Below are 27,373 nucleotides of genomic sequence, written 5' to 3'. Positions count from 1 at the left end.
AGTGTGGCACCGCAATGGCAGGAGGTCGGATCTTCATCCAGAGCGACTGGGCGAAGGCCTTGTGGTAAATCTAATGTGGAGCTGATGCCAGATTGTTTCTTTGTAGAATCCTCACTCTGCCGACGGGGCTCTTATTATGTTCCTGTTTTTGTCCCGACAGGGAGAATGAGAGGGAAGCCTGGGTTTCCTGTAAAATTCCGGGTAAGCGCTAAGACAGAGCTCAATGTAGTTTAAAATAAACACCTGAGAATGTATCAGCCCAACAAGGCTTACAGTGTTGACCCCTGTCTTGTTGTCGCCCCAACTCCTCTTTAAACAATAAGACCTGGTGGAATAGTGAATATACATCTGCATTCCATATCACAGCAACAAACAAACTCTGATCATCTGCAATCCTTTTGACAACTGTGCCCTCTTGTCCCCTGAAGACTTTGTTGCTGAGTGAACAGACAGATTCTGGCTCTTGGCCAGACAGAATCATTAAACATCACTGAGCCTTGTTCCCCTTAGTAGTTAGTTTGCACGTCAACCATAATCCTAATTCTACCATTTTCCATTTATCACCTTTCCAACCCCTGTCTCTATCTTACCCCACCTGACTCCACTTGCACATTGGTCAAATATAAATTAATGTTTTGCTGACCAGTTGTGTGGTTTAGGTGGATGTTATAGATCCCAAGCTTCTATTTGAGGAATAGAAAATATGGGGGCCATTACCGATCTTTCAAAGCATTCATTATCTTTGATGCTATTGCTGTTGTTCGTCCTTCGGGTTCGAAGATGACCATGACTTCACTTTCAGTTGGAGGATTGGTGACTGTGGGTCCGGAAGTGACTGGTGAGGCCAATCCGGGCCCGTAAGGCTTGCCCACACAAAGGACACAAGTGGATGGGTGCTGCAGTGGAAGTGGAGGTAGCCCGGGCCTTGCGCGCGGTGCGTTTCCTCTGGGCCTCTGCAGTGCATCCGTTCTCTGTTGCACGGGCTCCTGTGGTGAGCTTGCTACGCCAGGTTGGACGGTCCACAGCAAGAGATTCCCAAGTGCTGAGGTTGATGTCAAGTCTTTGAGAGACACTTTGAGGCAGTCCTTAAACCGTTTCTTCTGTCCTCATACTGAGCGCTTGCCCTGACACAGTTCTCCATACAGAAGCTGTTTTGGCAGTCGACTCTCGGGCATTCTGACGACATGGCCTGCCCATCTGGCTTGGGCTTTCCGTAGGAGGGTGTGGACGCTGGGGATTCCGGCCCGTTCCAAGACCTGTGTCGGGAATTTTGTCCTGCCACCTGATGTGAAGGAGTCTGCGTAGGCAGCTCAAGTGAAAGTTGTTGAGCTGTTTGGCATGTCTGCTGTAGACAGTCCAAGTCTCACTGGCATAGAGAAAAGTGGTGAGTACCACTGCACGGTAGACCTTCAGCTTGGTGGTAAGGCTGAGTCCTCTCCGCTCCCAAACATTCTCACGGAGTCGCCCAAAGGCAGCGCTGGCCGTGGCAATCCTGTTGTTGACCTCAGCGTCAATGTTTATCACTCGCGAGAGTGTATTGCCCAGATAGGGCGGCACGGTGGCACAGAGGTAGAGTTGCTGCCTTACAGCGAATGCAGCGCCGGAGACTCAGGTTCGATCCTGACTACGGGCGCCGTCTGTACGGAGTTTGTACGTTCTCCCCGTGACCTGCGTGGGTTTTCTCCGGGATCTTCGGTTTCCTCCCACATTCCAAAGACGTACAGATATGTAGGTTAATTGACTGGGTAAATGTAAAAATTGTCCCTAGTGTGTGTAGGATAGTGTTAATGTGCAGGGATCGCTGGGTGGCGCGGACTCGGTGGGCCGAAGGGCCTGTTTCCGCGTTGTATCTCTAAAATCTAAAAAATCTTTTTTTTAAAATAGGTAAAGCTGTCGACTGCCTATAGATTCTGCCCTTTCACCGTGATGTGTGGTTCCTGGTAGGGCTTTCCAGGTGCGGGCTGGTACATAACTTCAGTCTTTTTGGTGCTAATGGAGAGACCAAAGTTGTCACAGTCCATTTCATGCTGCATCTTCTGCTCTGTGCTGCCGTTGAGGGTGCAGTCATCAGCAAACATGAAATCTCTGATTATGGTCTCCTTCACATTTGTAACAGCTTGCAGGTGCCTGAGGTTGAACAGCCTGCTGTCAGTCCTGTACCTGATGTGTATTCCATCCTGGCAGTCACGGAAGGCATCAGTCAGCATGCCATTGAAGACAATGCTGAAGAGTGCAGGGGCAAGAACACAACCTTGCTTCACGCCGTTTGTCACTGGAAAGGCTTCCGACTCGTCTCCATCATCTAACACTTTCACCATCATGCAATCATGGAACTGCCGGACAATCGTGATGAACTTGCTGGGACAGCCAAACTTCTGCAATATCTTCCACAAGCCATCTCTGCTGACAGTGTCGAAGGCCTTTGTCAGATCGACAAAGGTCACGAACAGGTCGCTGTGCTGCTCTTGGCATTTTTCCTGGAGTTGGCGTGCAGCAAATATCATGTCAACAGTTCCACGTCCAGCACGGAAACCGCACCGGCTTTCTGGAAGGAGACCCTGCTCAAGGTGTTGAATGAGACAGTTGAGCAGGATACGAGCCAAGACCTTCCCAGCTATGGACAGGAGGGAGATGCCTCGATGATTGTTGCAAGACTGGCGGTTGCCTTTCCTCTTGTAGATGTGGACAATGCTGGCATCTTTCAGCTGTTGTGGGACCTTCTCTTCATTCCACATGGACTGGAAGAGTTCAGTCAGCTTCTGCATCATGACAGGGCCTCCTGCTTTGTACACTTCAGCAGGAATTGCATCTGATCCTGGTGCTTTGCCACAGGAAAGTTGCTTGATGGCCTTTGTGACTTCTTCTTCTGTCGGGAGGTTGTCAAGGTCCTGGTTGATCTCCATCTGAGGTAGGCGAGTGATGGCCTCGTCGTTGATATTAGCAGGGCGATTGAGGACCTGGTTGAAATGTTCAGCCCATTTCTCCAGAATCTGCTTCTCTGTCAGCAACTGGGTCCCGTCTGCACTGAGGAGGGGAGAGGAGCCAGAGGACTGGGGTCCATACACAGCCTTCAATGTGTCGTAGAAACGCTTGGTGTTGTGACTGTCTGCATAGCCCTGGATTGCATCGGCCTTCTTGCTATACCATGCGTCCTGCATCTCACAGAGTTTCTGCTGTACTTTTTGTCTTGCGCTGGCAAAGGCATCTTTCTTCGCTTGTGATGTGGGGCCATTTGGGTGTGCTCTGAACAGTTGGTGTTTCTCTGATAGCAGTGCCTGTATCTCTTCATCGTTCTCGTCGAACCAGTCCTGATTTCTGCGGGATGCTGGCCCGAGGTGTTCGAGGGCAATGGAGTAGACTGCATATCTTAAGGCCACCCACTGTTCTTCAGTGCCGTCCTGGTCATCATGGGGTGTGTCCACCAGCTTGCCATCAAGGTCTCTGGAGATTTCTTCTGCAACTTTGCTGCTCTTCAGCTTGGAGACAAAGAGCCTCTTTGCAGTCTTCTGACCTTGGGGTCTTCTCATGGGCAGGATGCGAAGCTTGAGTTTGGACACAATGAGGCGATGATCAGTCCAGCAGTCGGCACCACACATGGCCTTTGTCACTCTCACGTCCTGCCTGTCCCTCTTCCTGCTGATGACATAATCAATCAGATGCTATTGCCTGGAGCGTGGGTGCTTCCAAGGTGTCTTTTTACGGGTGGGGAGGCGGAAGAGTGTGTTGATGATGACTAGGTCATGTGAGGCACACATCCTCAGGAGTAGAACGCCGTTGCTGCTGCACTTGCCAGTGCCGAGTCTTCCAATGATTCCTTCCCAAGTCTGGTGATCTGTCCCCACTCTGGCGTTGAAGTCCCCGAGGACAATAAGCTTCTCTGACTGTGGGACTGCTGCAATGAGGGAGCCAGGCCCCGCTCTCCCCCTACCCCAGGCACCGCTCTCCCCCTACCCCAGGCCCCGCTCTCCCCCTACCCCAGGCCCATCTCTCCCCCTACCCCAGGCCCTGCTCTCCCCCTACACCAGGCCCCGCTCTCCCCCTACCCCAGGCCATGGATCCCCCTACCCCAGGCCCCGCTCTCCCCTACCCCAGGCCGTGGATCCCCCTACCCCAGGCCCCGCTCTCCCCCTACCCCAGGCCCCGCTCTCCCCCTACCCCAGGCCCCGCTCTCCCCCTACCCCAGGCCCCGCTCTCCCCCTACCCCAGGCCCTGCTCTCCCCCTACCCCAGGCCCCGCTCTCCCCCTACCCCAGGCCGTGGATCCCCCTACCCCAGGCCCCGCTCTCCCCCTACCCCAGGCCCCGCTCTCCCCCACCCCAGGCCCCGCTCTCCCCCACCCCAGGCCCCGCTCTCTCCCTAAACCCCTTTACTTCTTGGCGCTCATCACCACCACGTACATGAAGCGGGAGGCGGCCGGCCGCTCATCCTCATCCTCCCCGCCCAGAGCCGCCAACTGCCCGTCGCCCACCCCCTTCCTTCCGCACCCGACCCTCCCGGGGCAACAGCAGCCAGGAGGCGAGGCCGAAGCCGAGCACTAGGCCCAGCAACACGCTGAGCCAGGAGCGCCGCGCCATCCGGGCCCGGCCGGCAGTAGATCGCTACAAGACGGTAGGTAGTTATTGAGACAGACCACTGCTTTTCTTGGGGGCTGGAGTGATGGAGGTTTCCTTGAATCTGATGGGGTCAGAAAATTGTTGAAATGAGAGATTGAAGATGTCAGCGCAGACTGTGGCCAGTTGATTGGCGCACAATTTCAGAACCCGTCCAGGGACTCCATCCATGCTGGCCTCTTTCCAGGAGCCTACCCTGTGAAAGCTGATCTGACTTCTGCCACCTGAGCTAGCGGGGGATATCGGACTCGCCAAGGTGGAGCTTAGTTTTCCTGTTCAAAACAGGCGTAACAGACTCGGAGCTCATCTGCTGGAGATGTGTTGTTGCCAGAGACTGCCTCCAATTTTGACAAGTGGTCCATTTTACTAATTAATAATTTAATTACCGATGTTACTAATTAGGCAAAGTCGACCATTTTTCAAAACTCTGTGTCAAATATGTAAAACAGAACCATTGGTTCCAACATTGAATATGGTAATCACTATATGGTAATGTTTGAAAAGCAAGGTGATATGAAGTGGCTCCCTATCACACTAGTAACATTAAGCATGCAATTATTTCAGGACTTATTCTGGCTCAGAAGGTCAGTTGACTGGTGAATCACTTAAGCTTGCAGATTACCTGGTTTCTGGGCTTGTTCTTATTTGTAGTGAGATTGAAAATTTAACCTCCAGAAGCTGGTTGCCAGCTGTGTGACACAAGCAATTTCCGACTGTGTCAAACTCTCCCAGAATTGCTCTGAGAGTCCAATATACCACACCCACAAACTTACTGAATGTCAAAACCATCAAGGAGTTTTAATTGTCTTCAAATGACATTCACATTCAAAGTTACTCAAATGATTAAATGTTGGAAACATTTCTTCCAAAGTTATCGTTAAAACAAAGAATAAATAAGACAGTTAAACACCAGGGAACAATTAACTACCATTAAATCAATTCCATTAAATAATAACGTATCTATTTGCTTTGTACTGGTGCATCTGTTTCTTCCATTTAAGGTCAATGGGTGCTCTCGACGAGGTGCTGATTTGAAAGAGCAGCAATCAGCAGTGGGGAAGTTCAGAACTTCTGCATTCACTCATGTGCCCCAAACATCTGTCCACTTTGGAGAACTGCTTTTAAGCAAAATAGTTGGGCCAATATGTTTCAGTTTTAGTTAGTATCAGGTGTACTGGGGTACAGTGAAAAAGATATGATTAGGCAGAGTCTTTGTTTTTTATTTATTCACAAAATGCTGGAGTAACTCAGCAGGTCAGGCAGCATCTCGGGAGAGAAGGAATGGGTGATGTTTCGGGTCGAGACCCTTCTTCAGACTGATGTCAGGGGGGCGGGACAAAGGAAGGATTATAGGTGGAGACAGGAAGATAGAGGGAGATCTGGGAAGGAGGAGGGGAAGAGAGGGACAAAGGAACTATCTAAAGTTGGAGAAGTCGATGTTCATACCACTGGGCTGCAAACTGCCCAGGCGAAATATGAGGTGCTATGTTTGTATGTTTGTTTTTTATTTGATTGTAAATAGAGTGGCAGATAAAGGACAATCTAAATGTAGGAATCAATGCGTGGAGTAGATATTATTAAAAGGCATTTCCTAAGCCACCTTTCAGAAAATTGTTACGTAAAATGAAATCTCATAGAATTGGGGTTGGAGGATTGGTTAAAGGACATAATGTAGTGAACAGGAAGAAACGGGACATTTTAAAGCTGGCAGGTTTTTACAAATGGAATGCCATGGTGATCAAGCCATTCAGCCATTCGTAATTTATCTTAACAACTTCACTAAAAGGGCAGAAGGGATAAGTTGGCTGGATGGGCAAATGAACCTTGCGGTGCACTCAAGTAATCTATTATTTATTTATGGTAAATGGTCATTGCCTGTAGGATCATCAATTACTGCCTTTGAGTAGGTGTTCTTCAACCACCTTTTGGAAACATAGCACACCCCATGGTTAAAGTACTCCCACAGTGCTGTTAGATGGTAAGTGATATGATTTTAAATCTAGCAAAAGATAATGCAATTCCAAGGGAGTATAGTGTGCAAACTGGGGAGCTTGCAGTTGGTGGCATTCTTACGAGTTGTTGCCTTGTCCTTCCTATCAGCAAGGAGACGTAGACAGTTAAATGGGGGAAATTGTGAGATTATAGGCAACCAGGTGGGATTATGGCTATCTGGATAACAGAAATTCGCCCTCAAGGGACTCACAATTAACTAGCGAAAAATTTGAGATACAGAATAAAATTAGTTGCCGTGGAATTTATGTGGGGAGGAAATGTAATTAAATAAATACAAAATGTATTCTTTTCAACTCGTATTTTTTGATGCGTGTGCAAGCAAAGTAGTTTTGCTTTACGGAAAATAGTAATAAGAACCATTTTCTAACAGCAACACCAAAACCCTGCCCCTCTGCAATAGGGGAGGAAGGCAGAGGGGGGGCATCTGTATTCACATTGGTACAATGAATAGAGAGAAGGGAAATGTTAGAAACATTAAGAAACTAATGCATATTGGTATAGAGAGGATCTTAGAAACATAGAAAATAGACGTTTTCTAAATAGATCTCCCTCTATCTTCCTGTCTTCACCTATATCCTTCCTTTGTCCCGCCCCCCTGACATCAATCTGAAGAAGGGTCTCGACCCGAAACGTTCAGTCCTTTCTCATTTAAATTAATCATAGAAACAGAAAATAGGTGCAGGAGGCCATTTGGCCCTTCGAGCCAGCACCGCCATTCATTGTGATCATGGCTGATCATCCACAATCAGTAATTCATGCCTGCCTTCTCCCCATATCCCTTGATTCCGCTAGCCCCTAGAGCTCTATCTAACTCTCTCTTTTAAATTCATCCAGTGAATTGGCCTCTACTGCCTTCTATGGCAGAGAATTCCACAAATTCATAACTCTCCGGGTGAAAAAGTTTTTTCTCACCTCTGTTTTAAATTGCCTCCCCTTTATTCTTAGACTGTGGCCATTGGTTCTGGACTCCTCCAACATGGGGAACATTTTCCTGCATCTAGTTTGTCCAGTCCTTTTATAATTTTTTACGTCTCTATAAGATCCCCTCTCATCCTTCTAAACTCCAGTGAATACAAGCCCAGTCTTTCCAATCTTCCCTCATATGACAGTCCCGCCATCCCAGGGATTATCCTCTCGTTATGAAGGCCAACATGCCATTAGCTTTCTTCACTGCCTGCTGTATCTGCATGTTTGCTTCAGTGACTGGTGTACAAGGACACCTAGGTCTCGTTGCACTTCCCTATTTCCTAATCTGACACCATTGAGATAATAATTTGCCTCCATGTTATTGCCACCAAAGTGGATAACCTCACATTTATCTACATTATACTGCATCTGCCATGCATCTGCCCACTCACTCCACCTGTCCAAGTCACCCTGCAACCTCCTGGCATCCTCTTCGCTGTCCACACTGCTACCCAGTTTTGTGTCATCTGCAAATTTGCTAGAGTGTTACTTTTAATTCCATCATCTAAATCATTAATATTTATTGTAAATAGTTGAGGCCCCAGCACCAAGCCTTGCTGCACTCCTCTCGCCACTGCCTGCAATTCTGGCTACAGTGCCCTCCATAATGTTTGGGACAAAGACCCATCATTTATTTATTTGCCTCTGTACTCCACATTTTGAGATTTGTAATAGAAAAAAATTACATGTGTTTAAAGTGCACATTGTCAGATTTTAATAAAGGCCATTTATTGGCAGTGGGGGCGTGGCTGCGCCTTGCGACTGCGTCTCTGTCTTTTTTCTGTCTTTGTCTATTGTTACCGTTTAAATGTATGTATTGACCTATTTTTAGCTGTGTATATGTGTGGGGGGGTGGGGGAAACCTTTTTTCTAAATCTCCTCAACGGAGATGCGACCTTTTTCCATCTCGCATCTCAATTCGCGCTACGGCCTAACACCGTGGAGTTGGTGGCCTCCAGCTGGTATCGACCTTGAAGTCTCCGGTCGCAGGGCCTGGACTTACCATCTCGGAGGCTTCGGCCGCGGGCCCTGTAGACCGCAACATCGGGAGCTCGCAGGTCCCTGGCTGGCGACCGGATTTTTGGAGCTCCAGCCGTAGCAGCTTCGACCACCCCGAATCGCGAGGCTCGATCGACCCGTCCGCAGGATCTTCATCGCCCTGCGTGGCTCGGCCGCGGCACTTTCCATCGCCCGTTGGGGGCTTAAGACCTTCATCGGCCTGCTCGGCTCGGCCCTGGGACCTTCCATCGCCCGGCGGGGGTTTCATAAGTCGGGAGCCTCAATCGCCTCGAGGCAGCAGTTTGACTGTCTGACCGTGGGAGAAGAATGAGGAGGAGATAAGACTTTTCTTTGCCTTCCATCACAGTGAGGGTGTGCCTGGAGCAATCACTGTGATGGTTGTCTGTGTTAAATTGTAATTGTGTGTCTTGTGTGCCAGACCCTGACGTGAGAGGACGCTGGCGCTGTTTGTTCGCCGCTTCTCCGTCTGGATAAATCTTTTGTTTGTTTTTATGTCTTGTTTGCTTTGTAAAGCGTCTTTGAGTTTCCTGAAAAGCGCTATATAAATTAAATGTATTATTATTTTTATACATTTTGTTTTCACCATGTACAAATTACAGCGGTGTTTATACACAGCCCCCCCATTTCAGGGCACCATAATGTTTGGGACACAGCAATGTCATGTAAATGAAAGTAGTCATGTTTAGTATTTTGTTGCATATCCTTCGCATGCAATGACTGCTTAAAGTCTGCGATTTATGGACATCACCAGTTGCTGGATGTCTTCTCTGGTGATGCTCTGCTGGGCCTGTATTGCAGCCATCTTTAGCTTATGCTTATTTTGGGGGCTAGTCCCCTTCGGTTTTCTCTTCAGCATAAAAAAGGCATGCTCAATTGGGTTCAGATTGGGTGATTGACTTGGCCACTCAAGAATTGACCAATCTTTAGCTTTGAAAAACTTCTTCGTTGCTTTAGCAGTATGTTTGGATCATTGTCTTGCTGTAGAATGAACTGCCAGCCAATGAGTTTTGAGGTATTTGTTTGAACGTGAGCAGATAAGATGTGTCTATACACTTCAGAATTCATTATGCTACTACCGTCAGCAGTTGTATCATCAATGAAGTTAAGTGAGCCAGTACCTTCAGCAGCCATGCATGCCCAGGCCATAACGCCCCCATCACAGTGTTTCACAGATGATGTGGTATGCTTTGGATCTTGAGCAGTTCCTTCTCTCCTCCATACTTTGCTCTTGCCATCACTCTGATATAGGTTAATCTTCGTCTCATCTGTCCACAAGACATTTTTCCAGAACTGTGGTTGCTCTTTTAAGTACTTTTTGGCAAACTGTAACCTGGCCATCCTATTTTTGTGGCCAGCCAGTGGTTTGCATCTTGCAGTGTAGCCTCTGTATTTCTGTTCATGAAGTCTTCTGCGGACCGTGGTCATTGACAAATCCACACCTGACTCCTGAAGAGTGTTTCTGATCTGTCAGACAGGTGTTTTTCTTTATTTAGAGAGAATTCTTCTGTCATCAGCTGTGGAGGTCTTCCTTGGCCTGCCAGTCCCTTTGCGATTAGTAAGCTCACCAGTGCTCTCAAAAACCTATGCAAAATAGAAGCTTTGGTTTTATGGAATGTCTTGTATAATCCAGAGTTATCTCAAGGCATTTAGAGCAAATTACATTTTTTTTCATCTACTGTTAGGCAATATGGCTCACAACCTGTGTACAGTGAGGCGATACTGTCCAGATAATTTGTTTAAATTGTATAATTTCAGGGATAAACATTATCAAGTACACTGGGGAGAACTTCCTTTTCAAAACCATGTCATATTTTTCAGGAGTCACCAAGTAGCATTTAGGCTTAATGTCTCATTAAAAAGATTGAAATGTTCAAAAGTATTTTTTTTTTAAATTTGCAGTTGACATTCTGCAAAAATTCTAATTACAAGTAAGAGCCATTTAATTTTTGGACAATATTCATTTTTGATCGTTTTAGGAGCAACCACTTCATATGGCTGCATTAAGTGCCAAGGTCTTGGCAAAGATGGCATACCTGTCGTCACCGCTTCAGAGGGATTTGAAGTAACTGAAGTTACAAAGGTGAGATTCTACTCAATATCATTTTCCTTCATATTATCATTAGTGAAGATGCAGTGTATGATCTGTGAAGCATTCCATTTTTAAAAGTCTATATTTTCTCTTGCAGAAAAGCATTTTAATTTCCTGCCCAGGTGGGAATGCAGCCTCAAAATTTCTTGTGCCTTACGCAATATTCTCTAGAATACACACCAAAAGTGTAAGTTCATCTTTTTCTGAGATTCTCCTTACCTACATAAACGGAGAGATGTTAGTATGTTTATTGGGCCAAGAGCAGTCGTTGCTTTGAGCCTAATTTGACTGCAATGTTCATTTGAAAAATTGTGTATTTTAATAATCTCATTGTGACTTTATGAATATTTTGGTGAGCATCTCTGGTTCCTACAATGTTAGTGCTGGCTGTAGATTTTTTTAAGTACATGAGAAAAGGATTCATGGATTAATGAAATTTAATCGACTAGTTGAACATTTTTTTTTGGAGAATGAAGTACTGTAAAAGTTTGTTTTAGGTGATTTAGACTTTCTGATGTTATTTCAATTAATATCCCCACACACTTTTAATTAACATGTTTTTGGATATAGTACAGTAGAATAATACATTTTCCAGTGAACCAAATAAGCTTCAAGGGAGCATGGGGAATAGGACTAGGTGAATTTCAAGCGACCTCTGGAAGTTACTGGGCAAAGATACAAGAGGAGCAAGATAGACCACTCGACCCGAAAAAACCGTAGTATGTCACGGCACCATTTTAGTAGGCAGAAACTTGCAGAAACATTTAAAACGAAAAATAACAAAAATCTGTGAATTGATAGATGAGATATATTCTGCATTTTAATGGTACCATCAAACATACTGTTCCCCCAAAACACTGATTACACTGCGGGAGGCATAGCGAACAGCGGGTTTTGCCTACTAAAATGGCGGACGTTACGCTCCTTTGCGTACTGCACTTCAGTATAGGCGATTTCAGTGGAGTGGCCCATCTTGTTCCTCTAGTATCTTTGTTACTGGGTGAGTTTGAAGGGTGTGCAGGAACTGGGGCCCCAGTTGGTGAAAGGGAGCATGGGAACCTCGGGATCTGGTGAAGGAAAGGATGCGTGATAACAAGCTGCTGTACATTAGGGAGCACAGGAATTAGCATTCAGTGAGCCAGATGGGAAATCCAAATAGTGCAGTGGTGGATTATCGGAATTTTACTTATCCATCAAAAAGAATTATTTTGTATATTTTTTCTCAACTATTACAACAGATCTTTTGCTGAACCCTTCATGCCATATATGCTTTTTTTTTAAAAATCTCACTCTTGTGTAGAAGAGAATAAGATTGTCTGAAGAAGGGTCTCGACCCGAAACGTCACCCATTCCTTCTCTCCCGAGATGCTGCCTGACCTGCTGAGTTACTCCAGCATTTTGTGAATAAATCGATTTGTACCAGCATCTGCAGTTATTTTCTTATACATAAGATTGTAACACATTGCTTGCAGTCTTGTCGGTCACAAGTCTTGGGCAAGGAAGTCTTCCCTCAAACAAAGCCGTGAAAGCTATTCCAATGGGAGTACTCTCAACTAATGGTGTTATTGCACAAGATTGTACGTTTTATTTATTGGTCATACCCCCTGATTACTTGGTATTTACGTAGTTGATCTTTCAGTGCCAAGGTATTAATTGCATTTTTGAGAGATGGACTCCAGAATTTAATCAGACTATTTCATTGCCTGAATACAAATTCACCCTTTACAGAATAAAGTGAGCAGCATTAAAAAAAATTGTATGCAAGAATTTCTTTCATAAATTATTACAATCTTTATCACGCCGCAGCTACTAAATTTTGACAATAAAAGATTTAGATCTTTCATAATTATGATGAAATGTGTAATTATATAAACATCTCCACCTAAAACTATGGCCAAACAATATTAACAGTGAGGCAAGATCTTTAATTCACTCAGATTCCCATCCTTCCTGGAATTTATCCATATGCCTCTGCATGTTTCAGAAATAATGTGTATTATGTTAGACTTAAGTACAGCATTGCTTCCTATAATCTTCCATTTAGATAACCGGCATGGATATATCTAGTGGTGGCGGACTGGGGGTATCTTGCAGCACAGATGGAACAATGAGAGTCTGGCAGGCCAACACTGGAGAATTGAGGGTGAGTGTCTATTTAATGACTTTTCAAGTTTTAGTAACACAATACACAAAATAATTTTGTCACGACAATTTTATTTTTCTTATGTCGGTTGGTGCTGGACTAAGGGGTAAACATATTTTGGTTCAAAGACTGTCTTGATCAGATTCCTTAGAGAGATTGAGTGACCTTTTTGTTCTGAGTTTATTTTTGAATCCTATTAAATATCACACAAAATTGAACATGCATTTTTAATAACTAAGAGGGCTTTGAGAGATTACGTAAATAAAATTTTGCTTTGTATGGACAACCTGGGGAGATTATGAAACTGTAATGACATCTGCATTTTCCAGTAACCTCATAAGTGAGGAAACTGATGCGGAATCAATTTATTACAGTTGTAATAAAACCTTGGTATAAGATTGAGACACAAGAAATTGCAGATGCTGGAATCTTGAGCAAAAAAAACAAAGTACTAGATGAACTCTGCAGGTCAGGAATGGACAGATGATTTTTCGGGTTGGGACCTTTCCTCGGACTGATTGGGGTTGGGTATCTTAAAACAAACTGGAAGAACATATTCCACTTGATTAGCTTACAACCCATTGTGAACATTGAATTCACCAATTTCAAGAAGTAACCGCCCCAACACCAGCGCACACATATTTCCCTACCATCTTCCACCACCCCTGTCACGTTGCCCTTTTCTCCTCTTCCATACGCTCATCTTCCATCCTCAAGTCACATTTCCCTTTTCTCCCTCCTCTTTCCTCTCTCCCCCCATCCTTTTAACCCATATCGCTCCCTCTGGCTTTACATTTCTCTTCTCCTCCTCTTTCCTTATCTGACACCTCCTTGTCTCCTTTTCACCTCTAGTGCTTGTCACTTACTTCACCCTTCTGCCAATCACCCACCTCCCCTTACCTGTATCCACCTATCAATTAAGATAGACACAAAATGAAGTAACTCAGCAGGACAGGCAGCATCTCGGGAGAGAAGGAATGGGTGACATTTCAGATCAAGACCCTTCTTCAGGAGAATCAGGGGAAAGGGAGACTAGAAATATGGAAGGGTAAGATGTGATAAGGACAGATTAAAGCAGATGATGCTCAAGGAAATGTAGAATGGTTCATCTGGCCTCCTCTCCATCCATCACTTGCTGGGCTTTGTCCCTTCTCCATCTCTCTTTGTTAGGTTTCTCTCCCCTACTCCAGTCAGTCTGAAGAAGGGTCCCGACCCGAAACATCTATTTCCACTTCCACTTCCACTACATACGCTGCCATACCCGCTAAGTTCCTCTTGCATTTTGTTTCTTGCTTCTTGTAAGATTATTCTCCTATAGTCATTCTGATATAGAAAATAAAGCTTGTTAGAACTGATCCTTATTGTGCAGGTAATTTAATTACCTTTTGTTGTATTTGTGCTGGGCTCCAATGGAAATGCATAGGCAAGATGAGTGACATAACAATCATTAAAGATTTGGATTATTACAATGTAATGAGTTGATTTCTTAGAAATAATACTGCCAGTGTTTCAAAGCATGTGCATGTTTTGTTTATAAATAAATGAAAAAAATTATCGTATCTCTAAACCTTGATAAATGTTCACTTTTAGAGAGAACTGGTTGGCCATGTGTCCAACGTGAATACTTGTAGATTTTTTCCATCTGGCATTGTCGTTCTAAGTGGGGGAGTGGATGCTCAGTTAAAGATCTGGTCCGTTGAAGATGGAAATTGTTCTGTAACTTTAAATGGACACAAAGGAGGTAAGCAGCTGATAATGGAATTTCTGCACAAACAGAAGGGCAAACCATTGAGAAAAATGGATTCTGAAGAAAAAAAAATCTAGTTTGGTTATTGTAAACCTCACTTTAGGCTTAGACCTTTGAATTCATTGACTGTTAAGATTTATTCTTCAGTAAAATATTCTACATAAAGTGAAAACCTCACTTGCAGGTATCCTTGAAAATGAAATAAAATTGATTCTGAAAACTGAAATAAAAATAGGAAATAATGGAAACTGTAGTAGTTAAGGCTGCACCTGCTGTATGTTGTTCCCGATGTTGGGGAAGTCCAGAACGAGGGGTCACAATTTAAGGATAAGGATAAGGAAGTCTGTTAGGACCGAGATGAGAACGTTTTTTTTCACACAGAGAGTGGTGAATCTGTGGAATTCTCTGCCACAGAAGGTAGTTGAGGCCAGTTCATTTGCTATATTTAAGAGGGAGTTAGATGTGGCCCTTGTGGCTAAAGGGATCACGGGGTATGGAGAGAAGGCAGGTACGGGATACTGAGTTGGATGATCAGCCATGATCATATTGAATGGCGGTGCAGGCTTGAAGGGCCGAATGGCCTACTCCTGCACCTATTTTCTATGTTTCTATGTCTTCAACCAATGTCCAAAACATTATATCTCTGTCTACAGATTCTGGAGGCCTGCTATTTTCCAGCAATTTTCTATTTTTTAGTGCAGTTTATCTTTGTTTTTTCTCACCCATTTTCCTAGTAGCTCCATATGTTTTTTAAAGCTGCTTTGAAAATTTTTTAAACAAAATTAAACAAACCCAATAAGGACTTGGGCTAATGGCTCGGTGTTGAAGGAAGGAACTGCAGATGCTGGTTTAAACCAAAGATAGACACAAAATGTTGGAGTAACTCAGCGGGACAGACAGCATCTCTGGATAGAAGGAATGGGTGACGTTTCGGGTCCAGACCCTACTTCTGAAGATGCGTCTCGACCCGAAACGTCACCCATTCCTTCTATCCAGAGATGCTGCCTGTCCCGCTGAGTTACTCCAGCATTTTGTGTCTATCTTTGGGTTAATGGCTAGCTGTTTAAGAGTCATCTTTTGAGTTCTCAGTTGTTTCTTCAGTTCCAGCATATTAATGCTCTAAATTTTAAAATCAAAGCAAACAGCTTACCTATACAGAAGTAATTATTCTTTTTTTTTTAAATTAACAATTCAAAATGTGTTTCATGAAAGAAAAATTAAAACTGCCAATCGTGAAGCTTTGAAAGAGGACATTACCCAGGGGTGGAAGGATAAATGCCAAAAGGAGGATTAAACCCAAGAAAACTGTAAGAGTCAGTCTCGAAGTCCGCAGTTCTGCTGGCTTCCTTACAGTCATTCTTTCATATTTTGCAGGTGAAGCAAGTCTCGTATCTCTTTTTACCAACATGTGTCTTTGTTGGACATCTCCTGTCACTATTTTGCATTTGGCTAAATAATACACAATAATTCATTGCAGTTGAATGTTTCAAGAAGATATAAGCATCGCTTTAACAAAATATCTCAACTGTGCAGTCATCCTTCTATAAAGAGACTTGGCATCGGGGCTCTTACAAGTGCTTGAGGACATGGCAAAGCAGGGTAGCTAAGTGCTAAATCTTATTTGTCTTGCTCCTACAAAGTTGAATCAGTTATTCAATTTTGAAAATAGTTTTGTTTATAGATTGTATTGAAGTAGAGGAAAATGCTTGTTCATGGTATGTTTCCTTTTAAAAAGGTATTCTCGATACAGCAGTTGTAGAGCGTGGAAGAAATATCATCTCAAGCTCGAGAGATGGAACAGCAAGATTGTGGGACTGCGGCATGTCCACTTGTCTTGCAGTTTTAGCAGATTGTGGAACTCCAATTAATGGATGTTCAATTGGTGAAGCTGAAAATACACTGAATTTGGGTTCTCCTCAGCATCAACCAAGTGAGTAAATTGTTACGGTAGGCTGTTGCAAGCTCCTCTACAGCTTGTGTTTACTCTGTACTTGTAATATATATAACGCAGAAAGATCCTTGATTTATTCTCTAGTTATGCATGAAACCAGATAAAGAGGCAATGGTGAATATGTTATAATTAGTCCTGGAATATGGAAGGATTAGTCTAGGGGGAGGAGAATTAACTAGTCCTGCACACTAACTAATAAGTCATACTCTCCTGAGTTGAGCAAGATTTAACAAAGACCACAGTGTAGAACGAAGGTTTAATATTATACCGGCTAGGATTACATTACATGCCTTCAATTGCCTTAACATTAACTCTGAGACTTTTTGCCTGTCAACCTAGCTCCACCCCTACTACATCCCGTCAAGTTGCTTCCTGTACCCCACCCCTTCTCCCCATCTCTCTTCTTATCACCAATCCTTCCAGACTCCATGTACCTACGTCTCTTCTTTTATCTCTGTTTGCTTTGATGTCACCTTCTCCTAGCTAACAATTATCTATTCTACATTGTCCTTCAACTTCATCTTTTTTGGTGTCTTGTTTTCACACCTTACCCTTCCTTATCTCTGTGTCTCCCTCTCCCCTGACTCTCAGTCTGCAGAAGGGTCTCGACCCAAAACGTCACCCATTCATCCTATACACTGAGTTACTCCAGCATTTTGTGTCTCTTCTTTCCTCTTTCCTAGGGGCTAGTGGAATCAAGGGATATGGGGAGAAGGCAGGCACGGGTTATTGATTGGGGACGATCAGCCATGATCACAATGAATGGTGGTGCTGGCTCGAAGGGCCGAATGGCCTCCTGCACCTATTTTCTATGTTTTTATCTATGTTTTCCAACATGCTTCTGAACCTCCACCTTCTTTGTCCAATAAATGCAGATATTTGACCAGACCTTTGGTACTTATTGTCTATTGCCTTGGCCCACAATCGTTTTTGAAATGACTGTTGCTTTGAAGAACCTTGTGATACTTTTTCCACTCCAAAGCAAATGCAGGTTGTTCGACCTCTTCACCCAGATAATATTGCCACTCTTCTGGTGTTTTATCTTTTCTATCACTGACGCTATGGCAGGTAAATGGGGATTTCCTGTAAAGATTCAGTCACAACCTTTATTACATCTGCTAGTGAAGATTTAAGTTACAAGAAAGATTTAGTGAAATTTTCAAATTAATTGCTTTTACTTAAGCACTAGTTTGCTTTTGCATTATGATGGAAGCAGTTAAGTCTATGAAACGCACTCCAGGATTTAGGGTTGCAAGTCAGCCGCATATTACCTGAAGCAAAAGTCATGCCTCGGGTGGCTGGAGCCATGCAGAAATGAGCAGGGATTAAAGTTTAGAGGCCAAAGAGACAGGGATGAAAAATTGTCACCTTGCTGTTAGTTCCTGAGGTAGGAGATCATTTTCTCTCCATATCTATGTTTTCTAAAAAAAAGTAAAACTACATTTAGGTTGAGATGGTGATCTTTTACATTCTTTTTATTCTGCTTTTCTTTCAAAGTTAATCATATATCTAGGCAAATTCTGCAAGTTTGAACCTAATTGCAAAATAATTATTCAATATAACTGCATTATTTGAATATTAATGCATTAATGGCAGCTGCTTTATAACCTTGCAATTTCCTCAGTCTAATACACATTTCTTTGTAAGATCCTTCTGAATTTGGTGGTTGATTCATTTGGCTGCCCTGCTTTGGCATGTCCTCTAGCACCTGTAGAGCTAATAGTCGATGCTATCTCTCTATATTGGAGATATGAGCTGTTTTAGGAAGAGAGGTTTCTGCCTCTGTTATGCAGAAACCAGGACCATTGTCCCTGGAAGTACATATACATAGAAAACAAGGCTTATTCAATCCAAAGAAGAAACAGAGTTGCAAAATGTGATTCCAAGGTACTAATAAAAATCCAGGAATCCAATGCAATAAAAATTAACTTAATTTATTCCATTACCTTCAAGCAGTGGCCTTGAATTTGTCTTTCAATAGCCTGAATTCTTGGCTACTTTCCAGCTTTAAATGTTTTGGATTTGTCAGGGTTTATGAGGCTATGTCAGCATTTCAAAACAATGTTCATGTGTTTTTCCTAAGATTTGTAGCTTGCCCTCTGCAGTTCAACAGTGGCAGTATTAAAATTCCGGTGATACGTCAGTCACATGCATGCAAACAATCTGTCAACAGCAGTTATAAATTCTAAGTCTTGACCCAAGTAAAATTTTCAGGCGAAAATGCAAAACATCCTTCAGGAGAAATCTTGATCAGCCATTCCTTAAAAGAAACACAGAATTTTGGAGCAGGGGTAGGCTATTTAGATCTTCGAGCTTACTGCCATTCAATATGAATTATGGCTGATCATTCCAATTTAATACCCTGCTCCTGCTTGCCTCCCTTATTCCTTGATCCCTTTAGCTGAAGAACTATAACTCCGTCTTGAATATATTGAATGATTTAGTTTCAACTACTTTCAGTGATGGAATTCGACAATATCACCAGTCTCTGGGTGCAGAATTGTCTCCTCAATTCAGTCCTACCTGACTTACCATTATCCTTAGCAATTGGCCTTTGGTCCTGGACTCACTCGCATCGTCTGTCTAGTCCTGTTAGTATTTTGGAGGTTTCTTTGATGTTCATCTCATTCTCCTAAGCTGCAACAAATGTAATCAACCCAATTTCTTCTCAAAAAACAATGTGCTGGAGTAACTCAGTGAGTTAGGCAGCATCTCTGGAGGACATGTTTAGGCGATATTTGGACCAGGACCTTTCTTCAGACTGTCTGAAGAAGGGTCTCAACCTGAAACGTTGCCTATCCCAGTCGTTCAGTCTGACCCACTGAGTTATTCCAGCACTTTAAGTTTTATTTGCCAACCAGCATCTCCAGTTCCTTGTGTCTCTTCTCAATGTCACTCCTACAAAACTAGGAATCAGGCTGGTGAACATTTACTACTTTCCCTCCACAGTAAGAACATCCTTCCTCAAATGAAACCAAGACTGCACACAACATTCAAGGCTGGTCTCACCATGATATTGAATGATTGCCTTACTGCAGTAATGAATGCTCTTATACTCAAATCCGCTCATGGAAGACTAACATCCCATTTTCCACCTTATCCGTCTGCTGCGCTTGCACGATTACTTTCAGGAACTGGTACACAGGGATTCCAAAGTCTCTTTGCACTTTCCCTTTCCCAATCAATTGTCATTCAGATAATCGGGTTTCCTGTTTTTTTTCTACCCAAATCAATAACTTGCATCTGACAAGTGGAATCAATGGTGAGGGGGTGATGGGCTGATGAAACCAGGTAGGGGGAGTGCAGTAGACAAAGGTGCGGGTAAACCTCTGCCTCACTTGGAACCCTCAAGTGAAGGGGAGCTTGCAGACGACAATCCCAAACTCTGCCGCCTTTGCCCTTTCAGGTGGTAGAAGTCGTGGGTTTGGGAGATACTGTCAAGGAAGCCTGGGTTTAATGCACTTTGTAGTGTAAATGGTGCACACTGCAACCATGAAGTGCCATTGATGGCAGGAATTAATCCTTATCATGGTGGATGGTTACCAATCACGTGTAGCTCTATCTTAGATGGTATTGTCATTTTTAAGTGGTCTTGAAGTTGCACTATTCCAGGTAAATTGAGGGTAATCTAGGTTTTCTCTAAATGTTAATATATTGTATGTTGTCATGTAAAGTAGAAAAAAGTATGTAAAACAATGTGAAGAATGCATAATAGTTTGTGGTTAATTTTGCAGATTAGTTAATGATTTTCAAATAATATTGTGGAGCTTTTAAAATAAAATCTCTAGCATCTATATTTTGTAGATGTACGTATTCAGTACTATATTTTTAAAATAAATTATGTACTTAGGTGAACGTGAAATAGGGACTGAAGGAAAATTGTTATTACTAGCTCGTGAAGATAGAAAACTGCAAGGAATTGGACTGCTTAGCAGGGAACCAGTAAGTGCAATTTATTGTTTGTTACTACTGAAGTTCTTTTTTTTAAATGTGGTAATTGTAGGAATCTAACAGCTAATGCAGACAGTAAATAACAATGAAGACCAACTGCTGTTGTGATTTTATTTACAAGTAAATATTTGATTATTAAGAATGTCATTAACTTTTCTGCTATGTTTGAGACATTTTCTCATAATTTTTCAGAAGAAAATTCCAAATAATGCACTCAGTTAGGTTAAACCAAGAATGTTGTCAACCTCATTAAGAGACAAAGAATAATTATACAGTCAAAATTGCACTGGTAACTGCGTATGTCTGGGCCTTACTAATCACCAGGCCAATTGTAATAGTGAGATTCTAAAGTCAACGTGATTAAGGGTTAAAAATAGTTGGTTAGACTATAAAAGCAAAAAATTCGTGCAGCACATTCAGGAAATAGTTAATGAGAACCAATCTAGAGAGTTGTGTGCGATATTGGGCTCCATGCCATCAAAAAGATCCCAGTGTGGCGGTCCCTGGTGGTGAGCCACGCGTGATGCGAATCCTCGGCATGGGGTCACGGAACTTGGAATGGGGAGGAGTTCGCAGTGCCTCGCCGGTGCTTTGACCATGTTCACGTGGATATCGTGAGGCCGCTGCCTCCATCCCTGGGTGCCTCACATCATCTGATGGTGGTGGACTGTGTCTGTGGCTCGTTGGAAGCCGGCCCATTTGGACCTTAGCGAGCCAGTGCAGGTGGCCCAGCCTCATCGTCGGGGGCGTCCGCCGTCCCGGTTGCTCCCGAATTCGTCCGTACCGGGCGTGTCCTCTGTGCTTGGGGACGTATGCACGAGGTCCGGCTGCCTCGTTCGTTTCCATGCCTCTGGTTCTGGGGGGGGGGAGGAGGGCGTGTCCTGTGGCGGTCCCTGGTGGTGAGCCACGCGTGGTGCGAACCCTCGGCTAGGGGGGGTGGGGTCACGGAACTTGGAATGGGGAGGAGTGGCTGTTGGTAGTGGGGTTCCAGGAGGAGGTGAACTGGTTGGGGGTTTGGGGAGCTGTATGGTGCTTGAGGAATAAAGAAAACTTTGCTTGACACGTGTCGCGCTTCATTGGCTTTGCTTGACACTCGTGCCCCGATCACCAGAACCTTATAATGGCTTCCGTAAATCTTACTAGCATGGTATCAGGTATGTACTGTACACTGGGATGAGATTAGAGAAACGTGGACTGTTCATTTTACAGCAGAAGAGTTGAAGGGGGGGGGGGGGGGGGGGGGGGTGTTGGTATTCAAAATCATAAAACATTTTATTATAGCTAGTAAGGTGAAGCTATTTTTAGCGGCAATAGGCAGAGGATTTTGATTTAAACTGGTTGCCAAAAAAAACCCAGATATGAGATTAGAATTTCGTATTTGCACCAAGTTATGATCAGGATTGCACTGGCATAGCATGATGGGAGATTAACATGACCAAAGTCATGCATTGTGAATCTATTAAAGATGAGGGTAGGATGTTAGGATAGAGATCCAAATAAAATCAAATATTTGAGGGATTGAAATGTTGATTCACTGCTTTATTCATTGTCATCCTTTACAGAGGCACCGTGAAAAGGCTGTGGAGGCCAAGTTAATGGATATTTTTAAGGTGGAGATTGATAGGTTCTTGATTTGTATGGGTGTCAGGGGTTATGGGAAAAATGCAGGATGAATGAGGTTGAGAGGGAAAGATAGATCAGACATGATTGAATGGTGGAGTAGACTTGATGTGCCAAGTGGCCTAATTCTGCTCCTATGACTTATGAACTTCTGAAAAGCTTATTTTACATGCTATCCAGTCAAATCATACTATACATGAGTACAATAGATCCTCTTCTGGAATAGCATGCAGAGAGTCGCCACGTTCTGGCGTCATCTTGCAAGTTCCAAGTCTCTGAAAAGTGCGATCTTGGCATAAGGAGATGTGCAGTTTCTTATTTTCTCACTTTAAGGCCTGGTGTCCTGGCTGCACTGGATGGTTGGAAGTAGGGGAGGGCCTGGCCCAGTGCGATGTCATCGGCTCCTTGGTGGGACAATGGAAAGATAGCACAATTGAAAGCTAACCCTGTCTCTGAATGCAATGTTGCTAAAGAGTATGAATGAAATAGATCCTTCAGTGAAAATGCGTTGGGGAGCAAAGAAGTCATTGCTGGAAAAGTACTCGGATGAATGTGTGTGAAATGTGCACGGTCAATCCTGTGGAGCTGAACAATGAAGACGAGAAAGGAGGGTAGCATCATTCACTATATCAAGTGTCGATTTGATGAGTGCCCAAGCTCCAAATCGCAATTATGATTGCCTGAGGATATTAATGTCTTCTCGGTGCTATGAGAAGGATGATGCTATGAGAAGTATTCTTTGAATTTCACCAGGGAGCTGGGAAGAAAGGGTGGATGCAGGCCAGGCAAGTGAAATGAGGGCACGATTGCTTTCAGATGGGTAACTATACCAATCCCTCAAGGAAATGCATACATGACTATGTTGGAAAATGTGTGGTGTGGGGAATAGAAAGCTGTGGCCAACAACTACAATAAAAAGAAGAGCCAAAAAACAAATGATATTTAGCCTTTTGTGAAGTTATTTCATAAGGTAGAAATTGGCTTTACTTTTGAACTGGTGGCAAGTGTCACTGAAATGTCTATTCTCCAGACTATTTTTTAAAAATCCGAGAATAGTGGCTCAGTATCTTAATAACTTCAGTGTACTTAAAAATTACAGATAAATTTAATATAATTCTTGGTTATATTTCCAGATTTTTATGTTTGAGGGATCCGATGCCTTCAACTGTTGTACTTTCTTTTCAAGTACGTATGTCCTTGCGGGAACACAAGATGGTAAAATTTATCAGCTGGATGTTCGAAACACACAGTAAGTATGCTGTACAACACTAAGATAAATTAAACTGATGATTGACCTGATGCCCCCTTTCATTGGCTTCATATACTTTTATTGATAAATAGAGTATTTGATCAGTAAATCATAAACAGAATGAAAGATTAATGATAAGCATTTTTATATGTCCCACTTGCCCATATAATCTATAAGTATATATGTATAAGTATCTGTCTGAAGAAGGGTCTCAACCCGAAACGTCACCCATTCCTTCTCTCCAGAGATGCTGCCTGTCCCGCTGAGTTACTCCAGCATTTTGCGTCTATCTTCGTATAAACAAAACTACTTGCAATTCAATAGAAGTAGTTTGTACTATTAGAAGAAAATATTACTAACTAAAGGGAAAATAGACACTCATCAGGTTTAGTCATATAAATCCTGAGAGATTTTTAAAGATGAAAATGAATCAAATGTACAGTTGCAATAGTAGCACAGAGTTCACTGAATGTTTTGCTACAGCTGAAGGAATATGGGGAAGATCGAGCAAAGGAGTAAGAGTGAATAAAGAGTGATAGGAACAGAGCCTTCGCGAAACAGAAAAGAAGGGCTGTGGCTGTAAATACATTCAGATGGGGTTTTCACAGTACCTTGGTCCACGTGACCATAATAAACCCAGCCTAATCTCAATGAATGCAGCCATGCAAGGAGGTGGACTGCAGATAATTTAAAGGAGATTTCTGAGGCCAACCACATTACCAGCCGCAAAGAGAAAGAATAATGCTCCAGATCACTGTTTGCTTAGAAGGGTCATTCATACTCTTTAATTGATTTGGAGGATGTGAGAAGAATGAAAAGTGAATTGTAAATTTCACTGAAGATGGGCGTGCAGTTGAAAAGTTTGCATGTGGGATAGTGAAAATGAGAGTAAGATTTTTTCCCCCCAATATAACCATACAAGTTGGAATAGGAGAGGAACAGTTCACAAAGAAAATAAACCATAATTTACATTGTGAAATAAGAGGGCCTACAAGTAGAATTTAGCAGTCAAGAATTTAAATTCATAACTTTACATAGAAGAGAAACAGTTTTTGCTAGAATGTGCCACATTCTCCTGACGTTTGTGATTACAGTCAATGTTAAGAGCTTTCAATTTGATTTGTCTTTTTGCAGAAATCCCATACAGATTATCCATCGATCAGGGGCTCCTGTGCTTTCGTTGTTGCCCTGTAGAGAGGGCTTTATGGCTAGTCACAGTAAGGCCTCCTTTCTTTCTCTAAATGCATACCTAGATTATATGGAAGCAGGGTGGTTACATTTGTGGCCTGGTATTCAGTAGCATGAATTATTGATCTAGAGACGGCAGCTAGAGAAATTATACTGAAGTAAATAAATAAAGTCATAGAGGCTTACCATGTGGAAACAGGCCCTTCGGCCCAACTTGGCCACACGGGCCAACATACCCCATGTACACTAGTCCCACTTGACTGCGTTTGGACCATATCTGTCTAAACCTATCCATGTAGCTCTAAATATTTGTTAAACGTTGTAAAGTACCTGCCTCAACTACCTCCTCCGGCAACTCGTTCCATACACCCACCACCCTTTGTGTGAAATTTGGAATTAAAAAACCACTATCGGTAATGGCGACCATGAAACTGCTAGATTGTTGTTATCTGGTCATCTTGGTGTGAATCTGCCACCCTTGCCCAGTTTGATCGATATGTGATTCTCGTGTCATCAATGTGGTTATTAGCTGCCCTGTGAACATTGTTTATCAAGCCACTCAGTTGAAGTAACATCAGGAAAGAACAATAAATGCCAGCCTTGCGAATGACGTCCACATTGCAAAAACATTTAAATAGCATTTTTTTGGTAATAGCGCAAGTCTGGTTTGTCATTCGAAAGATCACGCCCAATTTCATGTTTATAAAATAAAATATCCTTTACCAGACATCTCTTCTGCTTCACTTGTATTTACGTGTTAATTTTCCAGGTTGCTTGTACAGTACATCCACTGCCATTGCTGTTCTGTGAAAGCTGAATGTGAGCATTTGACTGCTTGGTCACTCACTCGAAAATTGACTGAATTTTCTCAACGGTTATGACACTTTGAACATAAATGACCGAGATTTTCCAGCTGAATTTCATGCATTCTGCTGCTTGGGAAAGCAAAATAAAACGGGACAAATAGTAATAAAGATGAGTGCGATTATCTAGCATTCAGATTGTTATCACGTTCTCTGTATTTTTACTGAGAATTGATATTTTGTGGAAATTAGCCCCCATGTAGCTCCCAGTCTAACTTGTAAAGTTCACCAACAATTAATTATTAGACGTTCAATAAGAAAAACAGCTGTTTAGGTGAATCGCCAGAATATTTCTTGAAACAGTGAATCTCTGCCCCATATAGAAATTAGCATCTTTAGTAGATAGAGAAAATATATGTTCACAAGAACCAGGAATTAAAATATATTTACTTTGTTCAATAGAAAATGGGTATGAAAGTGAATAGTTAGTTCTACTAAAACTGTCGCAGACATAAATCAACATTTGAAAATAGCTAATCTCTAACTACTTTAATCTTTCAGGTGATGGAAGTTGTTATATTATTCAACAGGATCAGGATTATGTCGTTGAATTTTCAGGGCCTGATTGTGACCCTATTTATAAGGTGACCACAACAATTTTGTCTTATCTTGTACTGGCTATGTTTAACTGTTATCGGCATGAACATTATGAAATATTAATTTCTCTCTGAGCTAGATTTTCCATTCATGACTATGAATGGTTGGAAAATCTGATCATCAAGTGTTCCCGCACTGTAATCATTAATGCATTAATAAATCATTTTATGTACAACATTAAGTATGGGGGAATGTCCTCATACATACTTGTAAGAAAACTTGTGCTAAAATCTCTTCGCTTTACTGACACATTCCTCAATGCCATAACCTCTCTATGTGTATTCTTTGCATTTCAGGTCATTACAAGGGAAAAGTTTGTCTACACATGCTCCAGGGATAGCGTTGTTCGGAAGTATCAACTATTGAATTTCTGAAAACTTTAAAGCATTTTTCGTGGGAGAGTGCTGCGATCTCACTAAATCTTTCATTTATCCCTATAAGTACAGAAGATTTTAAAAACTCCGAGTGTATTCAGAGACTAGAGCGTAATGCCATATCTGTGAATTGTTGTATATCATTTGCATCAGCAAACAGAAGATGAATTACACACAATAAAAGAAGCATCTGCTTTGTGATAATTACATTGTGTTATTTACTATGATTTTTTTTAAATGTTACGGTAAAATCATACAGTCTTTAATCATTTAAATTCTATGAATAGACAAGGCTGATTAGTTCACTAAGTTATGTTCAAATTATAACTGAGGCAATAAACAGTTCTTTTTCCACTTTAAAAAATATATATAATTCCCGGTCCTGCTAAAAAATTTAATTGGCTGGGAATGGCTAGTGCTCATTTCTCAGCCTTTTGACGTGTTATTATGACATGCATATCATCCATCATTTATTGATATCCAAACAATTTCCCAACCTCCTTATCTTAGACATTTCATACGAACTGTCATTTTCTTGATGGCCGACAGTGAAAATGTGCCATCTGCAAACAACAGAACAATGTGTTACATCAACAGGGCATTGATTTCACCAAAAGTTTTGTCCTTCTGCTTCATTGAACAATTTACAACATGCACTGCAGGGCATCCCACAAAGGTTCTTCAAGAACATCTCTCAAAGCTGTGATTTCTGAAGGAACAAGGGTGGCAGGTATATTGGAACATTATCAACGAAAGTTCCCCTTCATGAGTCACATTGAGGACATGGAAATGTACCATGTTCTTTCATTGTCATTGTGTCTAAAAATTGGATCTCCCAACCAAACAGTATAGCGAGATGCACTGGAGTGAACATGCTCTCAATGTTCACTCAATGCTAGTTAGGATTAGATTAGAATAAAGCTCTCATTAATAAATTAAATTAAACACTAGACATCTCTATTGATGTAAAATAAATAAATAGCATTGGGGTTA

General features: G+C 42.5%; 1 protein-coding gene across 3 annotated transcripts; it reads left to right on the top strand.

Annotated features, from left to right (window-relative positions):
• LOC144595099 (proteasomal ATPase-associated factor 1-like) lies at positions 1–26,578 on the top strand. 3 transcript variants are annotated; one of them, XM_078402151.1, is made up of 12 exons: positions 1–64; positions 161–201; positions 10,585–10,688; positions 10,795–10,884; positions 12,742–12,840; positions 14,431–14,581; positions 16,323–16,517; positions 20,389–20,480; positions 23,243–23,358; positions 24,493–24,575; positions 25,911–25,993; positions 26,303–26,578. In XM_078402151.1, exons 1-12 carry the CDS (start codon positions 15–17, stop codon positions 26,378–26,380), a joined length of 1,182 nt encoding a protein of 393 aa, XP_078258277.1. In that variant the 5' UTR covers positions 1–14; the 3' UTR covers positions 26,381–26,578. The 3 variants fall into 3 exon arrangements, with proteins under 3 accessions (XP_078258277.1, XP_078258278.1, XP_078258279.1); XM_078402153.1 differs by lacking the exons at positions 1–64; positions 161–201 and adding an exon at positions 4,371–4,607; XM_078402152.1 differs by lacking the exons at positions 10,585–10,688; positions 10,795–10,884 and having other exon boundaries at positions 17–64.
• Positions 26,579–27,373: the final 795 nt, after the last annotated feature.

Source organism: Rhinoraja longicauda, chromosome 7, assembly GCF_053455715.1.
Source record: "Rhinoraja longicauda isolate Sanriku21f chromosome 7, sRhiLon1.1, whole genome shotgun sequence".
In the NCBI taxonomy this organism is placed as follows: domain Eukaryota; kingdom Metazoa; phylum Chordata; class Chondrichthyes; order Rajiformes; family Arhynchobatidae; genus Rhinoraja; species Rhinoraja longicauda.
Note: the sequence above shows the minus strand (reverse complement) of the source record. Positions and strands in the feature narration are given on the sequence as shown.

What these genes read in the sequence shown, in the direction of transcription:
- LOC144595099 (XM_078402151.1), top strand. Translation starts at nt 15, where the DNA reads ATGGCAGGAGGTCGGATCTTCATCCAGAGCGACTGGGCGAAGGCCTTG. An exon ending in GACTGGGCGAAGGCCTTGTG is followed by an intron (nt 65 to 160) that starts GTAAATCTAATG and finishes TTGTCCCGACAG; the next exon opens with GGAGAATGAGAGGGAAGCCT. An exon ending in CCAACACTGGAGAATTGAGG is followed by an intron (nt 12,841 to 14,430) that starts GTGAGTGTCTAT and finishes GTTCACTTTTAG; the next exon opens with AGAGAACTGGTTGGCCATGT.